The 23,536-nt window shown below is 45.5% G+C and overlaps 1 protein-coding gene across 2 annotated transcripts in view; it reads right to left on the bottom strand.

The window, feature by feature from the left end:
- The window catches only part of LOC138447758 (kinetochore protein Spc24-like), a 171,405-nt gene that overhangs the window by 136,845 nt on the left and 11,024 nt on the right, over window positions 1-23,536 (bottom strand). For both annotated transcript variants that reach the window (XM_069604079.1, XM_069604080.1), the window contains exon 2: window positions 4,655-4,847. In XM_069604079.1, coding sequence (XP_069460180.1) covers window positions 4,655-4,814 — 160 coding nt within the window. In that variant the 5' untranslated portion in view covers window positions 4,815-4,847. The remainder of the gene's footprint in view (window positions 1-4,654; window positions 4,848-23,536) is intronic.

The following is a 23,536-nucleotide window of genomic DNA, read 5'->3' on the forward strand; positions in this document are numbered from 1 at the left end:
TTCCCTCTCCACGCTAGTGTCATACTCCACACTTGCCGATTCCCCCTCTCTCTCTACTCCACAGATTTCCATTCGTGCTCTGGTAGCAAAGTAGAACTCTTTAATGGGGGTGGCATTGGTGGTTGCCCTCCCCCTGTAACGGCAGTGTTGTTTCACACAATGTTCGCAGTGTGGATAACTCTGCTGGAGTACTTGTCATGTGTTGTTGGTCCTGCGGGGGCATCTAAACCTACAAGGGCAACATTTGTATTTGATGGGACATAGGGAGGGGGTGGTGTGATTACTGGTGTGGCTGTTGTGCTACTCTCTGGCAGGTATATCAGATCACAATACCCCTCAGCTGGCCTTGTGAATAGTGGCTATAGTTTCTATGGTTCTTCACCCCCCCCTTGCCTTTCTCTCCTATCTCATTGTCTGTTACTTTCGTGGACTCTGCTTCATTTTCTTTATTATTTGTAGGGGGCGTTTCCTCAAACATCCTCCACAAAGCCAACACCTCTCGCCTATTTTGAAGCTGCTTCCCTTTATATTTTGCCATTACATAGGTTGCTACATGGTCAAATATCCCATTGTCTAAAGACCCTCCGTCTGGCCAAACCTGAGGTGACCCCTCTTTATTCAATCACTATACAAGGGGAGGTGCTTACAAATGTGTGTAAGTGGCGTATCTACAGCTATATTTATCAAAGGGTCGCTTCCATTCCCTCTATTCGATCTATCTATTTAACCCCTCAACTTCTAATGCATCAATCTTGTTAGTCAATTGTTTACTTTCCAAAACATTAGGTATGCATTTTCACATCAGTTACATTAAACAAACATTTTGACCAGACAGACCAACAATTTCAATGCAACATTGAACAAAGAAAATAAAATGCTCTAAAATAAACTCATATGCCCCATGGCCCCCTTTAGTTGTCCTTCCCCACACTCACAAATGCACGAGGCTCCTATTTTATTCCATTTCCTCACTTATATCCAGCACTGGTCGGGACAGTGCTAGGCAGCGCTGCCTTCCACCCCCTTTCAGAGCTAGGTTCCTGCATCTCCTCATTTTCGCACTATACTCCTTTATATAAAGCCTAATAGCCATGAAAAAGGACGCAGTATTCTCAAATATCACTCCATTCAGTCATACTAAACCCAATTTTTGCGTGTTCCCCTTAATTAATCTATTCTACACCTCCCCTTTCACTCCTTTACTTCCCCTTGTATTCAGTACTCACGTGCCCGTGGTATTCCGAGAGCCTCCGTTCATGGTCTATCCAAAGAGGGGGCCTCCCCGTCGTGGCACATGCTGCTCTCCGGAGAGCAGTTGGATATTCGCAAAGCCGGGATCCACAAAACCTGCCTTGTTGCCTATGCATTTTTTTGGGGTCTGCCTTTCCGGGGAAGCCCTGGATCTTGCTGCAGTACGGGAATATCACGTTGATGGTCACCAAATGAAGGTGCCAACTCCCAGACACAATATCCCAAAATCAGACACACCCCAGTAGGGAATTAGACAAGGAGAGAGACTGCAAGTTCAATAAAGTTAATATAAAGTAAATTGTGCACACAGAGAACACTGCTGCCTGGCGAGCGCTCTGCCATCAGATACACAGGCAGCACATTAAAAAGGCATCCAGCATCATAAATGACATATTACAAAATACAATTGGGTCAAATCATCAGCGCAGTATGGATCCATATGTGTTGACCTCATGGGATTGGTGGGTGCTTAGACATCACTCCTGCTGCATGTGGGTCAGCTGGGCTCATCTTTGCGAGGTGAAGGTCATGCCAGCAAAAAGACACTTTCCCCGACTAACTGATCTTGCAAAAACAGCATTTGAGAGCACGAGAAAAAATGACACTCGTAAAGTCAAGTAGGAATGTGGGTTCCTTTCAGAGTTCATACACATGTTATAGGCAGGCCTTGTACCCTCTGCACCCTGGAACCCATAAATCTAGAATTTCCGTCCCAGGTGCCCACCTCAGAGTTTTTTTATCTACCCAGTGCCTCAGGGTATGAATAGACAAGTGTTATGGTTAGAAAGAAATATATGCAGGTCTGGTGTCAGGACTCAGGCATTTCGGGGGTGTGTTCGTTTAGTCGCTACAGGGGGCCAGATGTGTATCTGTATTAAAGAGCAGAGGGGAATGGGCCTGGTAGTTTACAGCTTAGCAGGGTGGGATTCATAAGGGACACAAGCAGGTTTAGTGGAGATGAATGGGTTCTCAGGCAGAGGCCTGGTCTGGTCTCACACAGTTCAATGAGATCATTTGTTCTGGGACGGAATGGGAGGTTACAACAAATAGCTGGACTTCCGTGAGAACAGAGTTTGTGCCAAGTTGGTAGGAGGTAGTGCGGCGGGGGCCTGGGCCGGTGTTGTGAAGAACGGGGCAGAGGAGGGAGAGACAGGTTTTTAAGAGATCATTTTTAGGCCTAGTAAAAGATGGAGTCTAGCGAGGTACCTAAAATGGGGTCTTTGTGTGATAGCAAAGCCTAATTGCATGATGTACTTGTTATAAACAGAGATTACAGTTGGGCGGAAGGGTTTTGGGGGTCCGGGACGTCTCCCACATTCAGCATAAGCGAGATCTGTGCATACGAGAGTGGTGAGAGGGACAGAATAGACCATCCCCCTCCCAACAACAGTGCAAAAGTATTGGATCGAGTGTCAAGTCCTGCACTTGTCACCAGGCCTTCAGCACTATAAAGACTAAGCTCTGTAGTGATCCAAGACACTGAAGGTACTGCCTCTGTTGCAATGGAGAGGCATTGCTTTGTCAAATATATTGTACTTCTTCAATCCAGAGGTTTACATGTCAAACTAATAGTGAATAACAGGCATGTGAGCATTGCCAAAGAAATACAAGCTGTGATGTTGGTGGACAGCCATATTCAGTTAATCATGTGGTTGGTGATAAATGGCATTGATATGTTAGAACTGCTTGCAAGTCTTTGCGAGTTAATAAGTGGCCCATACATTGGTCTCAAATTGCAATGAAGCATGGCGTGCCAGCCTCTTTGAAAGCAGAGTGCTGCATGAGTTCTCAAAAAATAAAAAAATACATTTTAAAAAAAAAGTAGAATCGGTCAGGATTAGATTCACAACAGTGCATGGCCCATTAGTATTCATACTGAGGCATGTATTTTTTTGAGAAACCTTTCGATAAGATCCATGTAGCCTGCATTAATTTCGTAACAGCATAATGATAGATATTCCATGAACAGGGATTTGCAGAATATCAATATGATCACTAAGGTGCAGATCCAAGTTCTTATTTTATCCGCCTTCAGCTCTATTGAGACTATCAAAGCAATGGTTTTAGGAGCGTGGTGGGGGGACGAGGGGGTTGTGGTAGGCACCAGCCTTCCTGTGAGGAGAGTATACCCTGCCCCCATTACATCGAGAAAGATCTCATCAAACCCGAATGTATAACATTTTTGGGGGGATTTCGAGCCACTATATAAAGGGAGAGTTGGGCTAGGGGGGTAATTGGAGTAGGTGGGGAGGGGAAGAGTTGTTGGGGAAGGGGGTGGGCGGTATGGGGTCGGTGGGAGAAAGGTGTCCCCCCTGTACTACTTTGCGGGCAAAACAAATTCCTCCCCAAAAGAATTGTATGAAAACGAATTTGATGAGATCACATAGAACTGTGAGGACAAGACAAGGCCAGGCGTTCATCTGGGACATGGCACTGTTCCAGGGAGTGAGAGAAAGGAGAGACCAAGAGGGTTGTGGCAGCTGCTAGTCCGTGGTAAGGAAAGCAGCAATGATTGGGGTGGTACCATGAAAGGTCAGACAGGATGTATATGTGGAACTCTAGCCATCAATAGGCTATGTCCTCAGCTATTGAGGAAAAAGCGAAAACGAAAGAAAAAAATATGGAGAGAGAAGCAATATTTTAAGCTTTTGCAGAAGACGTATAGTGAACTAAAGAAATCTATATGCTTGGTCTTGTGTGAGAACCACTGAATGGAAGCCTAGCACCCATCATACCTTTGGTGGTGGAATCCAGCACCATCACACTGACCCCACAACCGATGGCTGTGTTCATGGGAGAGGGTACCCTCCCATACCGGACAGATATCTAAAACAACTTCCAGCGAGGCCAGGTGAAAGAACACATTCTGCTGACAAGTATACAAATATGCCTTACAGGGGGAGACAATTTAACAGATAGAACCAAAAGGTCAATAGATCACATCACATACACACTGCGTGAAACGAAAACTCAGAATGGCAACCAAATCTAGTTTTTACAGTCATAAACCACACTATACTCTGTGGCCCCACTTTCACCAAGTCCTACTGTACTGAGTTAGTCTAGATTCCACCAGCTTCCATTGCTCCATCCTGTTGGTCAGGCCCCCAAGACTAGCCTTAAACGTGCAAGTGGTGAGAAACACAGTTCATCGCCTTTCAATGAGGCTGGGCCAAGCCAACATATACTGTGCCAGCAAGGTAGCCCAGGATTGTTCTGCACTCCTGGCCTCTCTGATTTGTATTCCCCTCCTCCCCTAGCATCCGAGGCCGGTAATAAATGGAATGCAAGGTATACTGCAGAAAGCATTGCTACAAAGCCACACAAAATGCCCTAGGACCTATTTTTACATTACACTTTATGTTCTCCTCACAAGGAGATCCAGATAGCAGCCATTACTAACCTTTTATAATCTCAGCTGCGGATACTTTGGTCTCCAAGAGCTTGTCCACGATCAAATCCTGCTTATCAAAGGTTTTCTGAAAGTTAAGGTTCCCAGAATTCAGCATCTTGATGATCTCATGGCTCACCTCCATCATTTCTTTCATCTGTCCCCCAAACATGGTTGGTTCGATGTACAGATCGATTAAAGGGAACTGGGAAGAGGAAACCACATTTCCAAATGTTAATGTCTTGCACTGGATACCACAGAGAACCCCTGTTACACAGCTGGGAATTCAAAGCACCATTGATTTGGCAATATCTCATGGCACAGAAGGACACCAGAGTATTTTTATAACACCACTCTCATTGAACTATTAGGCGTTTACTCTATATGGGCACAGACCTCCCCCTTTAATAGGCCAGGTGACAGAGATTGTGCAAGGGCAGTGGAAGGAGTGTGGGGGAGGGGACAAGTGCAAGGGGGAAAGGGGAGGGGGCGGGGCAGTGCAGTACATAAGATAAATTGTAAAATAAGTAAGAAAATAAATCAAACAAATACAAGTTTGGCCAACTGGTGGCCAGTGCAAGTGCAGACATCAGGTTTCAAGTGCTAGTAGGGGCTCTAGGGATACAGAAACAGCCCCCGAGTGCCTGGGATGCCAGGGGGAGGGGGGGTGCAGGTGTGCAACTGGCAGGGAGGGGGCTTGGGCCAGAGATCAGAAGGTAGCCAGGTAACAAGTGCAAGTTCAGATTCAGCCAGGAGATCAGCAGGGGAGAGGAGAGAAAGAGGAAGGTCTTGAGGTGCTTCCGGAACCGGAGATGGTTCTCATCAAGTTTCAGAGAGGCTGTTCCAGAGGGAGGCCCCAGCAGAAGAAATCTACCACCAACTCGCTGCTTGGAGAAGCGACTAACCCTGAGGGAGTTGGAGGCGGATGAGCGACGAACTTGAGAAGGAAGGCATTTAGGAAGAGAGAGTTGAAGGTATTGAGGTCCCAGGCCCCAGATGGCATTGTGGACAATGCAGAGGGTTTTGAACTTAATCCTCTGAGACAGTGCAGAGATTTCCGTCCTGGATAGGTACGATATGTGGTCTTGAGGCCAAGGACAAGTCTCGCAGGCCTGTTTTGGATAAGTTGCAGAGGGCGGAGAGTAGAGGAAGGCAGATTTAGAAAGAGGCTGTTGTAGTAGTCCAGCCTAGACAGAACCACAGCTCTGGAGACCATGAGCTTCTGGGGGAAGGAGAGGAAGTGAAGAATACCTCCGAGGATGTGCAGCTGGTAGTATGACTTCTTAGAGCCGTAAGCGATGTGAGGAGAGAAGGAAAGTGTGGAGTCGAAGAGGGCAGGTTTTTAGCCTCACATTTTGGAGCAGGAAGAGGGTCAAAAGGGGGCCGGCCAGAGAGTGCCAGGAAAGGAGGGAGCAGGTGTGCCGATGAGGAGCATCTCAGGCTTACGGGCATTAAGTCAGAGATCACAGGCGGCGCACCACTCTTGGATAGCGGACATTCAGAGAAGGAGAAGAAGTGCCAGGTATTGGTTGAACAGCCAGGGAGACAGGTGGAGTTAGAGGAGAGGAAGGACCCAAGTTGGACCTAGGAGGGTCATCAATCAGAGAGGAAGGCAGTCAGCCAGGCCAGGGCCTGATCAGTGATACCCAGGTTATCACGGAGATGAGGGCTCTCTTCTTGGAGCGGACGGAGAGCTGGTATTGCCTTTGGAGCAGGCGGCAGGCCAGTTTGTCAGAGGATGTACTGGAAGCATGTCATTTCCTCTCAGCCACCCTGCACTTGCGTTTAAGGGTGACGACGTCTGTGTCGGACCAAGAGTTGCACTTGGCTCTGGGCTTCAAGCAGATCCTCACGACAAGGGCAAGAACTTCGAGAGTATCAGATATAGCAGAGTGGAGCATGGAAAGGGCTGCGTTCGGGTGCGAGTCAGCCAAAGGGGGAGGGGTGGGGGCAAGAAAATGGCACACTTCATGGGTCAGATAAGCGAGAAGGTAGGTGGCAGTGCTGGAGTTGGCTTGCCCTGAGGGGTAGAGAGGGTGAGCTGGGAGGAAAGGAGAAGGTGATCACTCCAGGAGAGATGAGTGGTGAGAGGGATTGAAGTCTCCAAGAAGGAGGAGTTGAGTGGTAGAGACCAGGAGTGAGGAGGAGAGGTCCGCCCACTCGGAAAGGTGGCTGATAGATGGTAGCCACATTGAGGAAATGGCCAGGAGGGAGAGAGAGCCTGCAGACGAGGCATTCGAAAGAGGAATAGGCCTGTGTAGGAATGACAGAGGCAGGAATCCACTCAGGAAAGATCAGGGCTACACCCCCTCCGATACGGTTAGATCTGGGCGTGGAGAGGATCTTGCAGCCAACAGGGAGGAGAGTTTCAAAGATCGTGACAGAGCTGGCCATGAACCATGTCTCGGGGAAACCGAGGACGTCTAGGTCAAGTTCCTCCAGGAGGTGGCAGATGTCAGAGAAGTGTTGGACAGCTGAGCGAGAGTTTAGAGTGGCAATATGGAGAAGGTTGCCACCCTTGAAAGACTTCCGGGGAGGGGTACAAATCTGAGGTACGGCCTGCAGAGTTGTAGAAGAGGAGGAAGGAGGCGAGGGCAAGGTAGCCAAGGAGGAGAAAGCAGGGGAAGGTGAGGAAGCCGTGTAGGTGAGTGATGGGACAGCAGGGGAAGAAAGGAAATTTGATGAGGCACAGGAAGCGTCTATCAAAGAGGAGAAGTTTGGCTCAAGGGCCTTGGACCAAGACGGTACCATTCAAATAAACATGAATGATGACCTTAGAGGAGTGGCAGGAGGCGAGGATGGCTTCCCACCAAGTGCCACCATTAATGGGAGAGGAAGGGAGAGAGCACAGAGACCATACGTAGAGTCCATAAGTCTGGCGAGAGAACGACAAAGAGGATGTCAGTGAAAGTTTGCTTGGAGGAGGCACTAGTATGGGCCTTGGCGATAGGGAGGCCTGGTTGGAAACCAGGATGTCCTTTTTAAACTTCTTCCTACCAGATTTAGTGAGGAGAGCAGGATAGTCGACAGAAAAGATAGGAGACACAGACCACCATAGAGTAGGTAGGAAGAGAAGAGCGGAGGAAGGAAAGGGGTCGGGGCGAACACTAGGGAAGGAATAGGGCAGAAGAGAGAGAGAGACGAGATAAGTGAACAATTGGACAAGATGACGGGTGCATAGATAGTGGTAGAAAGGTTTGCTAGAAGACTGCTATGCTAGGAGGCAAGCTACACAAAGTCACTGCTTTCACAATTCAATTTTAAAAACAGGAGAAATTGCTGTTGCTGGGAGATAATTCCAAAACCATAATTTGATGGTTGGAAGTTTCCGAATAATCATGACTGGCAAAGCTCTGGGCAACCCACCAGACCATAATTTTTTCAGCCTGAGAAACCATGTTCCCAAGGGTCTACCCTTTCTCCTTTGCTTATCAACCACTATCTAGCACCTCTTGCCCACTGCATCGCTACTTTCTGCTCCAATTTTCAGTGCTATGCGGATGACACCCAACTCTCTTTCAGGCTCCCCTCAGTCACCTCTGCTCCTTCTCTCATACCAGGCTGTCTGCCTCCAATTCAGGAATGGTGTGCCACCAATGATCTACGCCTTAATGCCAGTAAGGCAGCGCTACACAGTTTGAGGTGCGCTCGGAGGTATCCTTGGCCTTCCACTGTATGATGCAGTAACCTCTCCTTATGCAAGTCCTTGCTGTGAAGACAGGGCTGTTGACAGAAGATGGAGTGTCCACCCTCCATGTAAATTGTAGGCGAGTCATCTCCCTTGAAATTCCTGCTACCAATATAAATTCATCCATGATCTTGCCCACCTCGCAGCACACCACCCTCAATTTGAAACCCTCATCTCTTCACAGCCCATCAGTCCCCCTCCACTACTGTGCCTTCCCGTCTTTTGCTATTTTTCACTACTTGCACGAGACTACTGGCATGCCCTTTCCACACTTAAAGCCATATCTTCAATGGCATTATGTAGACCCCAGCCATAGCCATATCTTCTATGGAATTATTGAAACCACGGTTCAAACTCCAGATGTTATGGAAGGAGCTCCCCAAAACCCTTCCAACCTCCTTTCCAAACAAACACAGTGATAGAATTGAGGTAGGTGACAAACGGAGCAGGAATACCAGGATACACGTGAAGTATAAAAGGAAGGAAACATGTTACAGTGTTGAGAAAAGGTAAGCAGGAGAGCATAGGTATTTTTTTAATATTTTTTAAATAGGCTATTTTGTTTCATAACAAACCTTTTTGCCCTTTTCCAATGTTTATCCTCATTAAATTTCAGAATACAATTATCCATATTACACAATTAAAAAGTGAAGAGCCCCATAACGTTCATTACATAATTAAAATAGCTGCTATATTAACACAGTCTTATCTCATTCATCTCTAATAATCATTGTCATTTAAAAACCTTTTGTAAAAATGATCCACTACCTCAGTTTTCCAAGTGCAAAGTACGCTTTTCGGTTAGACTTAGCAATATATGTTTACGTGTCTCAATTACTCCCTGCCTTTTACAGCACGTACAATTCATGTCCATATATCCTTTAGTTTTGCGTGCCATCAGCAGTGCTTTCGTCAAGTAGAATTTCAAACGCAGTCTTGGAATTTCTTTCTATAAAAGGGGCTCGGGAACTTCATGAAATACCTAGGTATCATTCACTGGTCTAGCTTCAGGTGCCAATTGATAGTATAATGAATACGAATTAGCTTCCTCACGGGTCTTGATCCAATCCATCTTCCACAGTCTTCTTTTGGCTGCCTACAGGATTATGACAGAAGCGACTTTGGTCCATATCAGGTTTCTTTAAAATCTCAGCACAAGCATAGGTATTATCTATTCAGTTCCAGCTCCTATGCTGAAGTCCAACAGAACAGTCTTGCCTGGAATCTGGGCTTCTCAGATTCTACATTCCAATGCACTTTCTATGGTTTGATGAATGCAGTCAGGGATCCTAAAGACTTCACTTCTTTACAAAACACAGACAGAACTTGTACCAACAACTCCACCCGGGACACAAATCTACATCCGTAACCAAGAAATGTAGCGAAACATGCCGACTAATCGAGCCTGCCGCACTCAAGCGCAACCATGCACTCCTTTTACTGGGTCTGCCAGGGCCAGACTCAGCTGCGACCTTTGAGCACAAACCTGTAGTCAAGAAAAATGTCCTGACCTCGGGTTTACCGCACCGACAATACTAAACTAGCTTATACAAATTCCTGTCACATGCCCACCCATGCAAGAAATAAGCATCTCCTAAAGTAACAAAAAAGATGAAAAGTACAGGAAAGCCACAAAGAACAGAGCACACACACAATAAACGTAACAGTAAAGAAGCAGCACGTTATACATCACACAAGAGCAATTAGTGAAAAATCACCCTCATTCGCAGGAAAGATGGGAAGAATAAAACAATTATGCACACCACAAATGTATGCATCATCACCCTCTAAAGTCTTCTCCTATATACTCCAAATTGTGCAGAACAACTTTCTAATTTGTGCTTACAGGCACTGCACCAACTTCTACATTCTTGGTGCCAGAAGAAAGAATGTCAACTCTGCATATGCAAGTCTGACGCACCTTATGCACACGCACAATAATCTACAACATTAGTGCCAAACACTCATTCCACACTGTTAAAATGTGTGCTCTAATAAATGCAATATTTAATTCACACCAACTTCAACACAGTGGTGCTAGAAAGTGCCAGAATACTATACTCATCAACTTCATCTGCACTGTGCATCCTAATAAACACAATAATCTGCACCATTAGTGCTACACGAGAACACTCCAAACTTCTAGACAGTGGTGCTACCAAATGCCAGACATCACCCTCATATGCACTTTGTATGCTAGAGTAATCAGCAAATTAATGATTAAAAGCACCAAGCAAGACCTAAGTGCTCACAACATGCATTTCCGAAAATCTACAACATTTGGCATGGTGGAAACCAAACTCACAATTAACTAACTTCATTAGACTCACCTAATTTTTCAATAACTACTTTGCTAAATTAGTTGGCAACCATTAACTCATAACGCATGTTAATGCATACATTATGCATTTCAACTCACACAGCATGACTGGTTCACCAATAAACAAACGCATCACTCACAGCAGATTTTCCTATTGTGAAGCTTCAAATCCAAAATAAACCTGTACCCACACACCCTAATGGTGAAAAACGTGCCTGCATTTAAACAGTTACCAAAGGTGGCAGTGATACCCCCTTTAATACTAAACGTTATCAAAAAGCAGTGTTGATAAGGCATCACGTGGAAATCAAAATCCTTCCTTTCTAACATTGCACATGTAAAGTTGCAATAATTACAATCTACATTTCTTTTCCACACATAAAACGTTATAATCTCATGATGTTGCCTGTATAACCATACAGTGCGAGTATAGATTATCGTTTGGTACACCGTAGCATTTGTAAATAAAGCAATCATTACTTATGCAATAACCCCCGAGGTGCCAGGTAGTGGTTGAAACTTCGATTTCATCTTCAGTTCCCTTGAACACATATCATTACATTGAAAATCAAATCTCAGTTATAGGTGCAAGACTTGCAGACTCTGCATCATGGCATGCTGCACTTACAACTTGGGAGTGTCCACTACCGCATTTCCAAACTTTGAAAAGTATCTCATGGTGCCAGTTATTGCAGCGCTTCCTCATTCATTACAGTAGCTCAACATTTACTTTGGGGCACATGTTTCTAACCCACTGTGCCCCGTCAGTAACACCACAGCTCTCAAATCCCTTACCTTGCAAGCAGCCGACTCACCGGCCAAGCCCCCTACACCCCAATTCACTTCTATGGGCTCGCACCCGCAAATAAATAGGAAATTGGGTTTTTTCAGCCCCGATTAATAGCTATAGTAGCACTGCCGCATCAATTCTAACTTGAACCTCACCCAGCTTTACCAATGCTATTTTTTTAACAGGACTTTGGTCAACAACATGTATGCTTATAAATGGATTAGTTAGTGTATTACCCCAATAAGGCGTATACATCCATAATAAAGTCATTAACTCACAAAAGTATGCTTTAAATAAAAACTTGCCAGTCACTTCCAGCGCAGAATTTGATGACAAGGTGTAAGGGAGGAAGGGTCTCCCAGGCCCCCCCTTCGTTCCTAATGACGCACATGAGATGCTCATTCCACGGTTGACAGCGCACCTCTGGCCAAGGTGTGAGGTAGCCATTGAATGACAACAGTGCATGGCCTATGAGCCACGAGACATTATCTTGCATGGGCACAGATGGACAAAACAATCTATTGAAAACATTACCTCCACCTTCACTGGGGGTGAGTAAATGGATATACGCATTTGAGAAAAATACAGCCGAGGTCCCCCTACCAATTGGTGATGCTAGTCTCTGCACTGGGCGATCAGGCTAACAGGGTGTGGGCAAAGGCGGGGTTCCCCGGGGTAACATTGGATTGTGACCGCCATGACGGAGCATCATTTAACACTTTGGTGAAGGTCGCGGCAGTAGCTGCTGCTCTCCCAGCAGAACGGCTGGGAGACGGGGAGGAGGGGCCAATAGCAATACAGGCGCGAATGGCGGCAAACTGGGCAGCAAACGGACAAGAAAAATGGCCTGGCGAGGAGCCGTATGGAGGGCCACAGTGGCCAGGAAGGGCTGGAAGCAGACGAGGTGAATACAGAGGGCCAAGGGGGGGGGGGGGGTAGGGAGGTCAGGGACCCAGAGGAGGAGGGCAAGGAGCGTGTTTGTACTGTGGGAAATGGGGCCATTTTTCAAGGTAATGTTGCAGCCGCCCCATGGCACCTTACCAAAATGAACAACAGTATGGCCACCCCCACCCAGGTAGCCCCTGTGGCCTGCCTATGGGTGGATATAGACGCGAAGAACAAACAGATCCTCGGTACACATATGAACACAGAGCAGCCACACAGGATGCACGACAATACCCACCATCACAGAGTCACATGACACCTGCGCGCGGCAACCCATTCACCACCACAGCAAACGGCACACCAGCACCATTCAGAGGGACAGCAGTGGTGGGAGACCATGTTTTTCACGACAATGAGACAGACGGCATAGGACAGCCCACAGAGAGCACTTGCATGTCCAGTACTATCAACAACCCTCCACGCAGACGAGGAACCACTGGTGGAGGCGGAGATAGGAAACAAACGGTTCATCTTTATGGTGGTCTCGGGAGCGGAAAAATCTTGTCTAAAAGAAGGCCAGTTTCTGCTCTCTAATCGAAAAAAAACAGAGACGCAAGGGTTTTCTGGGGCAGTGGTCGAGGTTCCATATACTGAAGATTTGAATGTAGCAGTGAGGGGGGGGATGGGAGGGAAAAAAAAACAGTGTGGGCACCCCTCTTGTATTATGAAGATTCGCCCATAAATCTACTGAGGAGGGACCTCCTCAGCAAGCTCAATATGACCATCTCCTTTACGGAAAGAGGCATAGTGTGTTCAACATCAGGGAAATGTGCCATGAGGGCCATGTTGCTTATACACACACAAGTGAGTGAATTAACAGTCTGTGGGGTACCCATTGACCCAGACATGTTTGTGCAAGGGATACAGGTGTTGGCGAGAGTAGTGCTAGAAATAACACGCCAAGAATGGAGATTAAAATCGGAATTTGTATCTTTCCGGTGGAAGCCCCAGAAATGGCACCCGGGGTCAAATAGTGTCCATAGATTTGCATGGTGTGCAAGTATCTGGCAAATCGTGGTAATAGGAATGGACATACATGGGTTTGAGTGGCAGACAGTGCTATGCATAGACCCCAATGTAGTACTAGGCGACACATCAGATGATGAGCTGTTCACGGACAATGACACTGATGGAGAAATAATAATGGAAATTTCCATCCCATGTGAGATAATGATTCAGCACAGACAAGTGATGACGCCCCTTATGGCCATTGTCAGTGCACCCCCAGCATTTTTCAACGAAGACATGCAACAGGTAGCATCCATACTGTGGACAACAGGGCCCCATGACGTGGACTCCTGCAGGAAGTAACCCCAGTAAAAAATTAAGCTGTGGCAAGGAGCGATATTGCCCAGAGTAAAACAAAACCCACTATCAAGAGAGGCTGAGGAGGGAATAAAGGAAATGATACATGCCCTACTAGAGCAAAGGATAATTGTACCATCAAATTCACCATGTCATACTTGCATCTATCCAATTAAAAAAGCAAAAGGTGGGCTTGGAGGATGATACAGGACTTAAGGCCTCTTAATGATATCATACAAATGGAATTCCCACTTGTCCCAAACCCTGCACCCATACTGTGCAGCATCCCAAAGTCGGCAACATGTTTTACAGTGGTAGACTTGAAAAATGTGTTTCTCGGTATCACTGTACCCAGAGTCACAATACCTAACCGCATTTACTGGGGGTGCAGGTGGGGAATGCGGTTAAGAGATACAAGCATTGCCGGTTGCCCCAGGGATGCGCAAGCCCAAGTATCTTTAACAGGATACTACATGAAGACCTCGGAAAAATTGACACAAAAAGCACTTTTATTAAGCGCATTGATGACCTGCTAATTTGCGGAGAGACTGAAGAGCAATGTAGGAATGATTCAATTATGTTTCTTACCTTGTTAGCACACAAGGGGTACAAAGTAGACAAACAAAAGTTGCAGTACTACCTACCTGAAGTATTGTATTTGGGGGACAACTTATATCAAAAGATGGTAAAATGATTATACCGGACAGAGCAGCAGCAGTGCGTGCAGTCAGCAAACCCAGCACAGTAAAGGAAATGCAAAATTTCCTAGGCATGTTCAATTATTGCCGAGTCTGGATATTGGACTATGCAGCATACACAAAACCCTTATTGCATGCACTAAAAGCAGAGAGTGAACACACCACATTAATATGCACCCCAGAAATGAGCACAGCTTTTGACACACTTGATTTCAACAGTACCCGTTCTAGCAACCCCCGATTATGACCATGAGCTAGCAACCCCTGATTATGCCTGCGAGTTCTACTTGTTCTCGCACTGTGATGGAATGCTGATGACATCAGTACTGACAAAAAACGCCACTAGGCCACAAGCCTTTAGCATACTACAGTGGAAAACTTGACGCGGTAATGCGGGAACTCTTGGCATGATAACAGGCTCTCGCAGCCGCCGCATTTGTGATTGAGAAAAGCACCACCATAGTAATGGGATGTTCGGTGAAGCTGTTCGTTAAACATTCATTGTTTGCCATCCTTGAGAGATCAAAAGCCAACAGAGAGCCACAGTATATGATATTATTTTGTCCATTTTGAACATACACAAAGTGCGGTGTATAACAGTGAACCCAGCAACATTCCTCACAGACGTCTGCACTATAGAAGATATGCAAAACCATGACTGTGCCACATACAAAGGGGAGGATGATGACATGCCCAAAGCAAACGAGAATGCCATGGAGGAAGGAGAAGTGTATTTTGTAGACTGGTCTGCATCGATAAACTCAGAAACCGGAGAAAAGCACGTAGGGGCACCAGTAGTGCGACTGGAAGATGGAGAAATATGAGACAATAGTGCAAAAGAGATTCCCAACACAAGCAGCAGCATTGGTAGCATTAATTGAGGCCTTATACACAGCAAAAGGGTGTGCAGTAACTATTTACACAGATTCATCTTACATGACCACAACGGTACACAGGGGATTGTCACAATGAGGGAGGAGAGGATTCAGGAGGGCAGATGGGTCCCCGGTACAACATGCTGAACTTCTAAAGGAACTAATAAAGCATTAGCAGAACCAACGATGGTGGCCCTGGTTAAATGCCAGGTCCACACTAACAATAGTGACGTCATATCTTTGGGAAACGTCCGCTGCAGCCAAAGGAGCAGCATACTTACGAAAGGAGATACAAGGGAAATTCATAGTAAAAAGAAATGTGGAAGAAGAGAACAGTGAGAGTTACAATTCGATGCCAATATCCCATATAATTGACTTACAAAAACAGGCCCCACTTGAGGAATAGGAGTTATGGACGAAAAGAGGGTGTACCCAGTCAACCACTGACCTCCTCTGGTGACAAGATTACACAGGAAAGGTAGTAATGCGTGTGGAATTATCAGAAATAGTATTCCAGCAGTTACACTTTCCCGCCCACACTGCAAAGCAACACATAGAAGCAGACATACAGGAAAATTGGTTTGTGCTAGGGCTACAGGAATACGTGGCCAAGCTAGCAATAGAATGTACAACTTGTCAGACATACAATTCAGGAATGACTTTGAGAACACAGAGGAACACTGCCCCGCCCCATCGAACCATTCCGTGAGCGGCATATTGATTATGCAGACATGGGAGAAAGTTGTAATAGAGCACAATATCTAAATGTGGTGGTCTACCCCTTCTAGCGTTGGGTGGAAGCAGGGTCCTGTGCCCACCCGGATGTGAAATGAGCGGCAAAATTCTTAGTGAGAGGCGTTTCCCTGGTGGGGGATCTGTGACGTCATACGCTCCGATAATGGGACGCATTAATCAATGACTTATTCAAAGCAGTGACTACACTGCTGGGAATCACACACAAACTGTGTTCAATTCATCACCTACAAGCTAACAGGGTTGTGGAAAAAATAAACGGCCTCCTTAAGAGCAGACTGTCGAAGTTATGTCACACACTTAAGAAAATCTGGGTGTACTGCTTACCGTTAGTTAAGAAACCAGCCAAGCAAAGACCACCACTTGTCACATCATGAGATAGTGAGAGGGAGGCGTGTGCATACCCCAATATCACCTCTAAAGAGATTATCAGATGCACACAGAAACGCCACAGTACTGGGTGAGGAATTTCAAGATTACCTGAGGAAATGGACTAGAGCTGCAAGAATAATAGCAAAGCAAATAGCTCCACCCTTTACACAGGAAAGTGAGCGTGACAGTAAGGCCGGCGTGAGACAGCCCAAATGTACAACTAATGCCTGGGTATCCGCTATATGTGCGCAGTTTTGTACGGCAATGGAATGCTCCAAGATTTGATGGCCTATATGAGGCAATATATTGTACACCTACTGCAGTGAAAGTAAAAGGGCTAAAATACTGGATCATCTATCAGGCATGCGAAAAGCACATGACATTGTTGTAATGGAAGGAGTACAAAATGCGGAGGAAAGAACAACGCAAACATAGCATTAATGGTCTTACAGCACTAGATGAAAAACAGAAATATAAGGAGGGGCAATGAGAAATGAGATGCAATAAAGAAAATGGGAGTGCATAGAACAGAGGAGCAAATGTATATAGAAATGATGTACTTCCGTAATACGCGGAGCACATATGTTCATAATTGCAAGAATTGAATGTTTCCATTTCTCTCTCTCTCCCTCCCTCTTTCCCTCTCCCTCTTTTGTGTCGCCTCACACCCAAGTACCAAAGCATAAAAGTGATTTACTAAATTGGTTTTATGAAAATGCACGTAAAGTAGAATGTACAATGTAGATAAAATGGAGTATGCTTAACCCAATTATCTCTCACTCTATAGGAACAGAAATGGCAGAAACGAGGACCCCCGATGGCAGCGACTCTACGATAGATAGCAATAGGAGAAACGTTAGCAGCACTAGGATGCATTCTTTCGAGTGCGGGCTTTGCTTCTCTGCAATTCTGTTTTTTACACTATTGTTTTGCCTAATGCTGTACTGGGAAATTTCTTTTAGATCTACTGATAAGGGTGGGGGGGGTAAAACTGATACAAGAAGGATCCCACTTAGTATGGGGTGGTTTTAAGCTAATATGGGCACACAATGTTCCTACAAACCTCACTACCCTAGACAAAAATAAACTGTTAGAGGATGGACAACAAAGTGATGGAAGGGGAGCAAGGGTAATAACTGGAATATTCCCAATCCGATACCAGGAATTATTAGATGCCCGAAGTGGTCCAGGGGGGAGCAGGAGGCGGAAAAGCGGGGGTGGGGAGAGGCTAGAAAAGGTACGATAACTATTATGGTTTAGGTTTAGATACAGTAGAAGACCCACGTCACCCAGATCAGTCCAACAAATGGTACACAGACATGAGCACCATGGCGAAGCAAGCTACCAACGAAAGCTGCTATGTGTGCTCCTTGAGTCCCCATGCCTCAGGGACCCCTAAAGTGTTAATACCACAAGAGGCGCGTATTGCAGAGGCTCAGTGTCTCATTCACCTTGCACTGTGTAGGATGAAAAGCACCTATCAAGCACACACCATTTCACTACAAATGCTGCAGAATGAAAAGACTTCCTTAAACAAGCCACAAGGAATAATCTGCAAATGACCTTTTTACGTGGTCCAACTGACAATGTTTTCTGACAAGTGGCTGGAGGAACAAGTGACGTGCAAAGCAGAGGCGTTGCGAGGACTGTCGGATGAAAAATTCCAATGGATCAAGAGCACATGCACTCCAATCTGGTCGAAGCACATCACCAAACTAACGTGGGTAACGGCTCTCGAGAAACCAATCGAGGTGCAACGCGAGATATCCTACAAACTGTGCTTCCACGCAGAAGGAAAAGTGCCCCCTAGGCACAAATAAGAACTGTACCAAAACGCTCATCATACCAGACATGAAGAAAGGAACAGCAGCGTTAATGGACACTTACTGGGTGTGCGACAAGCAAGCATATTTGCACCTTCCGCAGTCATGGAGGGGCACCTGCGCTCCGGCAACGCTGCACTCAGCCCTGATGGTGATACCAGAAAGCCATGTCCGAGGGTGCCAGCAAAGATGTCCCAGACACACCCGTCAACGACCGAAGAACCCCCTGTATTTGACGTGTTATCGGAAGAGCCGCTACAAAGCACAGTATCCCGAAAACGGAGATCATCAAACTATAACTCTGCAGAATCCTCTGAACTCTTGGCGCAAATACCTGACAAGTTCAAGTTATTTACTTCAGCAGAAACGTTCTTCGCGTCCCTCCTTCCAACCACCCAAGCTCGAGCCAACGCGAAATGCATACAGATAGTGTGCTGGGAACTTATCCTAAACATAGCATGCACCCGTGAGAATCCTTTGCCATCCCAGTCAAAAGCAGGCACCCATCACCCTCACAATCCCCAATGTGGCATGGATAAAGCCTGAGACTATGTTGGGCCAAAGTGGAAGCCAGAGGCCTAAACATAGCATGCACCCGTGAGAATCTTTTGCCATCCCAGTCAAAAGCAGGCACCCATCACCCTCACAATCCCCAATGTGGCATGGATAAAGCCTGAGACTATGTTGGGCCAAAGTGGAAGCCAGAGGCCTAAACATAGCATGCACCCGTGAGAATCTTTTGCCATCCCAGTCAAAAGCAGGAACCCAGCACCCACACAATCAATACATTTCCATGCTGACTTGTTAGGTAAGAATTGGTGTAGTACCACTGTGTGAGACTATACAACACTTATCTGCTTGGTATTAGGTAAGCCCACCTTTTGGTATAGGTCTGAACTACACAGGTTGGCAGTGTGACTGAGCAGCCAGGCCTATCTCAATAGGGATAACTGTGAGCTGTACAAATGAAATCTGTAAATACAAGTAGCCAAGGTTTCAGTTATAAATAGTTGTTTATTTAATTAACATCAATTGTTAAATAAGCGTTCTTTAGAAAGGCAATTCATGTAACTGTAAACTTTTCAGAATCAGAGTAAGTTAATGCATAATCTTTGGATATGCTTCATACACAATTGCTACACCATGGGGTGACTCAATCACAAGGACAGTAATGGCATTTATGTATCACACTAGGTTGCAGAAAGGAAAGGTTTAAGGAAGGAAAAATGTTAAACAGCTTCTCAGTATATGTGAGGACAACTAAATCTTCCAATGAAGTCTAGACAAGCCTTTCCCAGCAGTAACAGTCTAAAAGAAGTTACTACCTTTGAGGGACAAACCATATCAAAGTCAATGGGCTAGAAGAGTCTGCAGGGAGCCAGGACAGCCAAAGTCAATTTGAATCAGTCTTTGGAGCGGATGTACTTCTTTGAATCAAAAGGCTTGCACAAAGTTAGAGAGTTTGTTAGAAAATCACTTGTAGGGTCACAAGCTGTTAAGCCCGTGGAAGGAGAGTTGGAATCAACTCTAAAAGTAAGCCACTGCAATTCCCAACTGAGAAGAGCAAGGCTACAAGACAGTGGGGTAAGTACCCTAAGTCTAAGCAGTACCTCTGGTTTGAAGAAGAGTGGTCCAGCTGGATTCTGTCCTGCTACAGCGTTACACACCCCGTGTTCCTGAGTCTCAGTTGTGGGGACAAGAGGGAGGACATCTGTAGGGCTCCTGCGGTAGTACTTCGGAGGTCATTGGCAGCTACGGGATCTTTTCGGTTCAGTGGCACTTTGCGGTTTCAGCGCTTAGCAAACAGCACTGTTGCGGATCTCTGGTACCGGATGGGCTTCCTTCACTCCTTGGGTCTGGTAAGGGGAATCTAGCTCTGGTCGTCCTGCTTCTGGAGGGTCCTTAGGAGACTCCTGGAGCTTCTAGCCAGATTTCAGACATTCACTCGACTACGGATTATTTGACCCCTGGCACTTGGTTCTTGCGGCAATGAAGAAGTACAGCCAGACGGTATACACACATTTCACCGCAGTATTTTTCATCGCGGGTTTTTTCATCGCCGTTTTAATTTGGAAAAAAAAACCTCATCTTTTTTTGAGGGGGGGGGGGTTAAAAAATGAAATATATGGTTGTGGGTGTAAGGGAATAAAAAAAATAAAAAAAAAAAAAAAAAAGAAGGGGTGCTTGGGGCGGTAACCCCCCCCAACAAAAAAAACAAGAGTTTCTCGAGAAAAAAAACGGCGATGAAAAAACCTGCGGCGAAATAACATAGAACCCCGCCAGACAGGGAAGATGGTCCAGTGGAGTTTGTCCCTGGGTTAGTTGGTCCCACTAACCCAAGGGGAGAAGTCCATTCCAAAACTTCTCTGTCTGAAAAGGGAGTTTCAGTACAGCAGCAGGGCTTCACCAGGCAACTCAAAGGTCCAGGATGATGCAGCAAGCTTCGTTCCCAGTTTCGTCAGGTGTTTTTCCCAGTGTTCGACTCTGCCTCTAGTCCAAAAACCCTCGCTTTTTAAGCAGGTTTCTCCCATTCATGCACAGCCTAGGCTGTCAATGACACATCAGGGTCACTGTCTTGAAAGGACAGCCAGTCAGCCAGCCATTCAGGACTGGTTGCATTCAGGCATTCCCAGAGACAAAGGACAGGGGAGTTTCGGGTACTCCCTCACATCCTGCCCTTCCAGACACACTGGAAACAGAGGCTGGCCTCAGGGCTGAAGTGCGCCAAAGGCAAGACAAACAAAGGGCTCCAATCTGTTTGACGCACAGAGTAGAACCCAAGAAAGACCTCACAAACAGAAAATGGCAAAAAAAGAAGACAGGGACCGACTGTAGAAAAGCACAATGGTAGGAAAAATTAAACCACTGCCACTAGCCATTTAAAAGTAGGAAGGGCAACATACAAATGTTACATGAGAATGTAGGATACTGCAGCTACTAGGTAACCCCCCCAGCACTCCACTTAAAATGGTGTGTGCTGGACCAACAAAGAGAAAAGGGAAGTAAAGTCAATTTCACGTTACTATTCTTGGGAACAGTAGTTTACACAAGAAAAGGTATTTTAAACCTTATGAGAAATCTAAAGGATTTCTCAGTGACACTGCATTGAAGGTGCTGTGTGTCACCATACAAAAAGTAGATGCGTATGGAGTTCGTCAGACTCCCAAAACAGTGAAAGCACATAATCCAAAAGGTCAAAACACATGAGGCAGTGGGAAAAGGGTCTCACTCACTCCAGTGTTAAAATTAAAAAGTCCTACAGTCCAGCAAAGGAGCTGGGGGTCTCTAAGGTTGCAGGGAATTAGCACAGAAATGAGAATTCTCCCCAACATGACTGCACCAATATATGGCAGCATTCACATGCACTCCTTCACATATTATTCATGTTTGATTTGCGCAAAATCTAATAATTAAACAACCATAACAAAAAGTACCTCCAGGATAAAAAAAAAACAAGAAAAGGATCCAAAAAAGAAAGATGCAATAAAGAAACAGAACCATAAAGTCCCATCAACTGAGGTCTCAACTACCCACAACCTACCAAACACAAGCAACAACAAACCACAAACAGCAAAGACTAAACCAAAAAAGACCAATCGAAAGAGGACACCCAATAAGGAACACAACCCACGCATCATGCCTCACCACAAGAAAGACAAAGAAGTCAGAAAAGACAACATAAATAATAAGAAATCCCAAACCACTCGGGAAGGCGCGGACCAGCATGATCCCACAACCCCAAAAAAACTCAACATCTGAGATGGCCCAAGGAGACAAACAAATAACAGAGCAAAGACAGACTACAATGCTTGCTACCTGTCCACATACGACAACGTGGTAAACAAAAACAGCACAGCAACAACGAACCGACAGCCAACAAGCGTCACAAATACAGACCCAACCAGGACACAAACGGATGACAACTAATAAACCATCACAACCCGGTCTCCACCATGGACAATACCCCAACCAGAACAAGGAACAAATTGGAAACCATCACACTCACTCTACACCCCCTATATCACCAAGGCTGGAATAATAGAGGGGTAGCTAACCCATTTACCATCCGGAAACAAACCAAACCCACTATAAACCTTATCGGTCTACTTGGCAAAGAGAGTGACCAACAAAGAACCACCCCACCCAAAAGACTCAACTGGGAAAAACCCACCTGGAACGGAAACCCAAACTACAACAACACCGGTCAGCACAAACAATACTAACAACAACACAAAAGGTAAATCCAGCTAACTACACTGCAGCCTCCTCAACATTAGATCCATGGCAAACCACTCAACAGAAATCAATGACCTCCTAAGCGAAGGAGGCACAGACGTGCTCTTCCTTACTGAAACCTGGCTATGTTTTAAAAAAATATATATATTTGATTAGTTGATAAACAACTTTATAAATATTTTTCATCAAATTCAACATTTACAGTTTGTTAGAACTATAAAAAATAAAAATATAAGTCATTGCAGTTCATTGCATGAGTATTACTATTTTCTTTTTCCCTCTTACCTAAATTAAAATTTTAACCTGGCTATCAGACAACTATAAAGCCATCACGAAGAAAGCAATACCCGACAATTATAAAATTAATACATGCCAACAGAGAAAACCGAAGAGGAGGTGGAATTGCAATTATACTCAAAAAACACGCCTAAGCATCTCGAATCATCACAACCAACGCGGAAGACTATGAATCCCTCCAAATCAAGATAGAACTCAACGACCAATTCAACATAGTTTTACTACTAATCTACAAACCATCTTCTTACAACCCCAACTTTGCAATAAAACTAGCGGACGAGGCCGCCATGCTATCAACCTACCACGGCAACCTAGGTGAAAGAGATCCCACTGATACAAACAGAGATACAACAGAAGACACACTCAACAATTGGATCACCAAGGCCATTGACCAATTAGCACCAGCTAAAACATTCAAAGCAACACCAAAAAAACTGGCAGCAAAATGGTTCACAGAAGAACTGAAATAACGCCCAAAAACAGCTGCAAAATGGAGAGAACAATACACCAGACAAGACTAAATAAAATACCAACGACAACTCAAAATGTACAAAGCAACAGTCCTCAGAGCAAAAAAAAAAAAATACATAAAAAAAATACTACTATGCCACAAGAATCCGCAAACAATTCACAGAAAGAACTCCATCACCCCTACACACTTTGTGACAGACACTTACACCAGAGCAGGGTCTGTGTAGTAGCTACACAGCGGTTACTGCGTCTGAAAGCATTATCCGGCACAGGCAGAGACGGGCTTATGGGGGGCAAGCCGGACGACAACCCGGGGGTGCC

Source organism: Ambystoma mexicanum, chromosome 3q, assembly GCF_040938575.1.
Source record: "Ambystoma mexicanum isolate Mex_15411 chromosome 3q, UKY_AmexF1_1, whole genome shotgun sequence".
NCBI classification, from domain to species: domain Eukaryota; kingdom Metazoa; phylum Chordata; class Amphibia; order Caudata; family Ambystomatidae; genus Ambystoma; species Ambystoma mexicanum.